At 47.9% G+C, this 7500-nt stretch overlaps 1 protein-coding gene across 1 annotated transcript in view; it reads right to left on the bottom strand.

Annotated features, from left to right (window-relative positions):
• The window catches only part of il6st (interleukin 6 cytokine family signal transduce), a 16661-nt gene that overhangs the window by 2608 nt on the left and 6553 nt on the right, over positions 1–7500 (bottom strand). The window contains exons 7-16 of the mRNA XM_079364098.1: positions 7253–7415; positions 6985–7067; positions 6281–6539; positions 6025–6195; positions 3631–3732; positions 3239–3385; positions 3021–3161; positions 483–579; positions 291–372; positions 1–82 (exon numbers count right to left, since the gene is read on the bottom strand). The exon at positions 1–82 is cut by the window's left edge and continues 474 nt beyond it. Coding sequence (XP_079220224.1) covers positions 1–82; positions 291–372; positions 483–579; positions 3021–3161; positions 3239–3385; positions 3631–3732; positions 6025–6195; positions 6281–6539; positions 6985–7067; positions 7253–7415 — 1327 coding nt within the window. The remainder of the gene's footprint in view (positions 83–290; positions 373–482; positions 580–3020; positions 3162–3238; positions 3386–3630; positions 3733–6024; positions 6196–6280; positions 6540–6984; positions 7068–7252; positions 7416–7500) is intronic.

Here is a 7500-nt window from a genome sequence, read left to right as displayed (position 1 = left end):
CTTCAAAAAGGCTCCGCCCCTCGCATCTGTCCACGTCCAGCACGCTAATCCCAGACAAACAGCTCTCTCTCGGAAGCTCCGCCTACAGGGGAGGAGCTTAGTTACAAATGCACTGAACATCATTCTCAGAAACATTATGAGAGAGACACAATAATAAAAACGCTCCTGGCTTCGCCCACATGGGAGGAGCCTAAACCTAACCTAAGTTTGCATGGTTTAATGGTTTAATGGTTTAATGGTTTAATGGTTTACTGGTTTACTGGTTTTACTGGTTTTCCTGGACTTCTGACCTTCAGAGGATAATCTGGAGACCAGGTCCCGATGGTGCTCTCTCCGGGGTCGGGGATTTGAGGCCAGAAATTCTCCTTAATCCTGATCACAGAAACACAGATGAAGACGTGTGTGTGTGTGTGTGTGTGTGTGTGTGTGTGTGTGTGTGTGTGTGTGTGTGTGTGTGTGTGTGTGTGTGTGTGTGTACTCACACATCTTTCTTGTAGAAGCAGAGCAGGACGGTCATCAGGAAGACAAACAGGAAGCCAAAACTGACTCCAACGACAATGCCCTCGATCTCTCCAGGAGCTGACACACACACACACACACACACACACACACACACACACACACACACACACACACACACACACACACAGAGTATAAAGATAGATAGATAGATAGATAGATACTTTATTGATCCCGAGGGAAATTCAAGGCATCCAGTAGCAGTATACAGACAGGCAGGACACAAGACATTAGTTACAATACACACCCGCTGTCCCCCCCCCCCCCTCTGTATACAATAATCCCCCAAACAGATTTAGCAGCCCCTATGTGACTAAAATAAACATAATTATATGTTAAACCTGTGCAATTAGCATTAGCAGTTAGACTTAAAACTTATATAGCATAATGTACATAACCTGTGAGGAGAGAAAAACATGTGCTGATTAAAAGAGACCTGTAAACAGTTAAAGAGCCTTAGAAACAAAGTGCTGACCTTCTAGAAACTAGTTCCATGTGCATGTACAGAGGTGTTTGAGGTAGTGCCAGAGGTGTGAGTACAGTCATTAAACAGTCAATGCAGGGATGTAAAATGGCTCACCAACTTAAAGGAGCAGTGATTTGCATTAAGTGACCTAGACAATATGGTGAAACCAGGAGTGCTTAGGGTAATTATCGTTAAGTACCCAACTATTGAGGAGCAGATTAGCATTAAGTGTTGGAGACAATAGAGTGAAACTTGACCTAGTTAGGGTGATCATGTCAACCATTACAGATGTAGCATAACACAACAGTAGGATGAAACCAGACATGATTAGGGTGATTATCTTTAAAGTGACCAGTGCTCAGTAAGGTGACTATCAATATGCATTACAGTGTCCAACTGGAGGCTGACTCTGAGGTCAGCAGTGCAGATGAGGAGTGAGAAAAAAGTGAGAAAAGATTCCAGGGATCACCGTGTGCTTCTTCCCTGCCATGACAGTGAAGTGTAGTACAGTCTTATGGCCTATAGGGGGACAAAAGAGTTCTTGAGTCTGTCCGTGGAGCACGACTGTGACAGCAGTCTGTCACTGAACATGCTCCTCTGGCCGGTGAAGGTGCTGTGCAGAGGGTGGTGTGTGTTGTCCATGATGGAGAGCATTTTGTCCAGAGACCTCCTCTCTACCACTGTCACCAGTGAGTCCAGCTCTGTACCCACCACAGAGCCAGCCCTCCTCACCAGTCTGTCCAGGCGTGCTGCGTCCCTCTTCTTGCAGCTTCCTCCCCAGCACACCACGGCGTAGAAGAGGACGCTGGACACCACAGACTGGTAGAACATCTGCAGCAGCTTTTTGCAGATGTTGAAGGACCCCAGCCTTCTCAGGAAGTACAGACGACTCTGTCCCTTCCTGCAGGTAGTGTCCATGTTAGGCGACCAGTCCAGCTTGTCATCCAGCTGCAGCCCCAGGTACCCATAGGTCCTGACCACCTCCACGTCGACCCCCCCGATGGAAACAGGTTCTAGATGTGGTTTGTTCCTTCGGAAGTCCACCACCATCTCCTTGGTCTTGGAGGTGTTTAGCTGCAGATGGTTGGCACTGCACCACGTCACAAAGTCCTCGATCAGGCTCCTGTACTCCTCCTCCTGTCCATCCCTGACACAAGCAACTATCGCAGTGTCGTCCGAGTATTTCTGCATGTGGCAGAGCTCAGAGTTATACTGGAAGTCCGAGGTGTACAGGGTGAACAGGACGGGGGAGAGCATGGTCCCCTGTGGTGCTCCGGTGCTGCTGACCACAGTGTCAGATGTGCAGTCCTTCAGTCTGACATACTGTGGTCTCTCTGTGAGGTAGTCCGTGATCCACCTCACCAGGTGCGAGTCCACCCTCATCTCGGTCAGCTTGTCTCTCAGTAGGAGGGGATGGATGGTGTCGAAAGCGCTTGAGAAATCAAAGAACATGATTCTCATCACGCTGCTCCCTTTGTCCAGATGAGAGTAAGCCCTGTGTAGAAGATAGAGGATGGCATCGTCCACGCCCACCTTTGCCTGGTATGCAAACTGCAGGGGATCCTGTGCGTGTTGTACCTGGGGTCTGAGGTGTTGGAGCAGCAGCCGTTCGAAGGTCTTCATAACGTGGGATGTCAGAGCGATTGGTCTGAAGTCGCCTGGTTCACTGGGGTTCTTCTTCTTGGGGACAGGGGTGAGGCACGAGGTCTTCCAGAGCACAGGAACCTTCCCGAGCCGCAGGCTCATGTTAAAACAGTTATTATTAAAGTTATATTTGATGACTTTAGGGTAAGAGTTAACCCTTTACAGTAAACACCTTCACTGTTTCAGTGAGCTAAATGCTATGGCCCATCCTCAAACCTGATTGGTCAGATTTTTCTGCTAAGAGTCACAGGTGAGTATTTACAGGTGTTTGATGACCTGCTGAGAGTCACAGGTGAGTATTTACAGGTGTTTGATGACCTGCTGAGAGTCACAGGTGAGTATTTACAGGTGTTTGATGACCTGCTGAGAGTCACAGGTGAGCATCACTTACCGTACTTCTGGGTGGTGAAGGAATGAATGAATCCAGAGGTGGAGCCTGCGATGGTGGAAGCGTTTATCCAGATGTCATAGGTGGAGTCAGGTAACAGAGAGGTCAGCGTGTAGGAGGAGGAGTTACCAGGAACTGTCACAGCTGATAGAGAAGAAGTGTACTGTCAGGTTAGACATCAAAGACAGGAATACAGGTATGTCAGACAGGTAGACTGGTACCTTTGACTACAGTCCCCGTTCGATAGTAGACGGTGTAGTTGGCAATGAATCCTCGTCGTCTCTCAGGTGGTATGTCAGTCCAGACCAGGTGAGCCTCGTTACGACCAGGAACCCCGAGAAGACTAACAGAGGGCGCCTCAGCAGGAGCTTAAAGAGAGAGAGAGAGAAGAACTGTAATTATTGTTTATCTGGCAATCAGCTGCGCACACACACACACACACACACAGACACACACACAGACACACACACACACACACACACAGACACACACACACACACAGACACACACACACACACACACACACAGACACACACACACACACACACACACAGTTCAGTGTTCAACTATTTTCACATCATTAAAAGTCTTTAAACTCAGAAAGCAGCTTTACCTCCTTGTTCCAAAAAAGCTTCCACACTGGCTGCTCTCCCGATCCAGCCGGAATAAAGTCCGTACACGGACACAGTGTAACACACGAACGGCTGCAGCTTCCCTGCGCGCACACACACACACACACACACACACACACACAACCATGATTCACTTTTTTTTTTTTTTTTTTTTCTCATATACTTTATTAATCCCGCGAGGGGAAATTCGGTTTTCACTCTGCATTAATGGAGAGGTCTCAGAGTGAGGGGGCTGCCCACAGAGGGCGCCCCAGAGCGGTTGTTGGGGTTCGGTGCCTTGCTCAAGGGCACCTCGGCAGTGCTCAGGAAGTGGACTGGCACCTCTCCAGCTACCAGACCAATTTCCGGACTTGGTCCGTGCCGGGACTTGAACCGGCGACCCTCCGGTTCCCAACCCAAGTCCCTACAGACTGAACTACTGCCGCCCCTAAAATATCTTAATAATCTTAATAATCTTAATATACACGTAGCATTAAAAAGACTGACGGACAGGTGTGTTAGCTGGTGTGTTAGCTGTGTGTTATCAGGTGTGTTATCAGGTGTGTTATCAGGTGTGTTATCAGGTGTGTTAGCTGGTGTGTTAGCTGTGTGTTATCAGGTGTGTTAGCAGGTGTGTTATCAGGTGTGTTAGCTGTGTGTTATCAGGTGTGTTATCAGGTGTGTTAGCTGGTGTGTTAGCTGTGTGTTATCAGGTGTGTTAGCAGGTGTGTTATCAGGTGTGTTAGCTGTGTGTTATCAGGTGTGTTATCAGGTGTGTTATCAGGTGTGTGTTATCAGGTGTGTTATCAGGTGTGTGTTATCAGGTGTGTTAGCTGTGTGTTATCAGGTGTGTTATCAAATGCTTGAATTTCCCTCGGGATCAATAAAGTATCTATCTATCTATCTATCTATCTATCTATCTATCTATCTATCTATCTTATCAGGTGTGTTAGCTGGTGTGTTAGCTGGTGTGTTATCAGGTGTGTTAGCAGGTGTGTTAGCTGGTGTGTTATCAGGTGTGTTAGCTGGTGTGTTATCAGGTGTGTTAGCTGGTGTGTTAGCTGTGTGTTAGCAGGTGTGTTAGCTGGTGTGTTAGCTGGTGTGTTAGCTGTGTGTTATCAGGTGTGTTAGCTGGTGTGTTAGCTGGTGTGTTAGCTGTGTGTTAGCAGGTGTGTTAGCTGTGTGTTAGCTGTGTGTTAGCAGGTGTGTTAGCAGGTGTGTTATCAGGTGTGTTATCAGGTGTGTTATCAGGTGTGTTAGCTGTGTGTTAGCTGGTGTGTTATCAGGTGTGTTAGCTGGTGTGTTAGCAGGTGTGTTATCAGGTGTGTTAGCAGGTGTGTTATCAGGTGTGTTAGCTGTGTGTTATCAAGTGTGTTAGCTGTGTGTTATCAGGTGTGTTAGCTGTGTGTTATCAGGTGTGTTAGCTGTGTGTTATCAGGTGTGTTAGCTGGTGTGTTATCAGGTGTGTTAGCTGTGTGTTAGCTGGTGTGTTATCAGGTGTGTTATCAGGTGTGTTAGCAGGTGTGTTATCAGGTGTGTTAGCTGTGTGTTATCAGGTGTGTTAGCTGGTGTGTTAGCAGGTGTGTTAGCAGGTGTGTTAGCTGGTGTGTTATCAGGTGTGTTAGCTGGTGTGTTAGCTGGTGTGTTAGCTGGTGTGTTATCAGGTGTGTTAGCAGGTGTGTTATCAGGTGTGTTAGCTGGTGTGTTAGCTGATGTGTTAGCTGGTGTGTTATCAGGTGTGTTAGCTGTGTGTTATGTGTGTTAGCTGGTGTGTTATCAGGTGTGTTATCAGGTGTGTTAGCTGGTGTGTTAGCAGGTGTGTTATCAGGTGTGTTAGCTGGTGTGTTAGCTGTGTGTTAGCTGGTGTGTTATCAGGTGTGTTAGCTGGTGTGTTATCAGGTGTGTTAGCTGGTGTGTTAGCTGGTGTGTTAGCTGGTGTGTTAGCAGGTGTGTTAGCTGGTGTGTTAGCAGGTGTGTTAGCAGGTGTGTTAGCTGGTGTGTTAGCAGGTGTGTTAGCTGGTGTGTTAGCTGGTGTGTTAGCAGGTGTGTTAGCTGGTGTGTTAGCAGGTGTGTTATCAGGTGTGTTAGCTGGTGTGTTAGCTGGTGTGTTAGCTGGTGTGTTATCAGGTGTGTTAGCTGGTGTGTTAGCTGTGTGTTAGCTGGTGTGTTATCAGGTGTGTTAGCTGGTGTGTTATCAGGTGTGTTAGCTGGTGTCTTAGCTGGTGTGTTAGCTGGTGTGTTAGCTGGTGTGTTAGCAGGTGTGTTAGCAGGTGTGTTAGCTGGTGTGTTAGCAGGTGTGTTAGCTGGTGTGTTAGCTGGTGTGTTAGCAGGTGTGTTAGCAGGTGTGTTAGCAGGTGTGTTATCATTAAACACATAATTATAATTTATTTAAATACCTCTGATTTGTGTGTGTGTGGTCCTCTTGCTCTCACTCTGCCAGTCTGTCTCACCCCCCCTCACCCACTCCACCACAAACTCCGACACCTGGGAGCTATTGGGGGGCCTCCATTCCGCCATCAGCTGACCTTCATGGGCCCAAACCCTCAGCTCCTCCACCGGGGGGCGCTCTGTCACTCAGACACACACACAATCAATATAACTGAAAGGCGCTGTGAGGTGTGTCTCTGGTTTGCTGTGATGAAGAGCACTCACCTCTTCCTCTTTCAGGGATGCCTAAAGACACCTCAGCAGACCTCCCAGCAGAGTTCACTGCAGAGACAGACACTCTGATGTTTGCTCCGTCTGGTACGAGGACCTGATTGAGGACTGTAATTTCTTGGTGTGAGGACCTGCTGCCGGTCTCTGACGTATTAAAGGACAAACTCTCCACCTGTCTGCTCCCATTCTTCAATCTGTGATCGTAGATCTTCATGTCATACCTGATGATCCTTCCGTTAGAGGACACAGGCTCCTATAAAGACACAAAAACACACCTGTTACCTGTCAGACAAAACTCAGGAACACACCTGTTACCTGTCAGACAAAACTCAGGAACACACCTGTTACCTGTCAGACAAAACTCAGGAACATACCTGTTACCTGTCAGACAAAACTCAGGAACACACCTGTTACCTGTCAGACAAAACTCAGGAACACACCTGTTACCTGTCAGACAAAACTCAGGAACACACCTGTTACCTGTCAGACAAAACTCAGGAACACACCTGTTACCTGTCAGACAAAACTCAGGAACACACCTGTTACCTGTCAGACAAAACTCAGGAACACACCTGTTACCTGTCAGACAAAACTCAGGAACACACCTGTTACCTGTCAGACAAAACTCGGGAATAGAGGACAGGAGAATCCGATGTGTTCACAGGTGAATCAGATGCGTGTTACAGGTGTGTTGTTACCTTACACAGGACCTGAACTCGTCGTGCTCCCGGGTTTTCGGTCTCAGAGATGATTCCCCACAGAGCAGGTTTCCCTTTCGGTGCTGTGAGAGAGCGAAGGTAAGATCAGCTGTAGTTACACTACGGAGATCAGCAGGTTCTGATCACCTGTGATTCATCAACCTGTAGTCACAGTGTGGCGGGTTTTAGTCTCTGAGACCAGGGTCTGAGTCAGACTGGGTCTGGGTTCAGAATATGAGGGCTTCCTGAACACCAGGTATGATCTCACCGTCTTCTGCCGTCCTCTTGGTGGCGTTGTTGCTCCACTCGCTCCAGTATCCGTATCCCTGCTGGGAGTTCTTACAGCTCACCTGAGACACGTAAACCGTGTCTGGTCGCAGGTTCTGCAGTCTGAAGGACTGGATTTCATGAGACGTGTCCAACTCAGGGACCTGAGGGACACGAGACACAAGTTCAAAATAATTAACTATTCTTCATGAGTCTGGTTCTGATCCAGGTTTCTGTCTGTTCTTCATG

Source organism: Symphodus melops (assembly GCF_947650265.1).
Source record: "Symphodus melops genome assembly, chromosome: 16".
Lineage (NCBI taxonomy): Eukaryota > Metazoa > Chordata > Actinopteri > Labriformes > Labridae > Symphodus > Symphodus melops.
The sequence above is the reverse complement of the archived record's forward strand: the minus strand, read 5'-3'. Positions and strand labels throughout refer to the sequence as shown.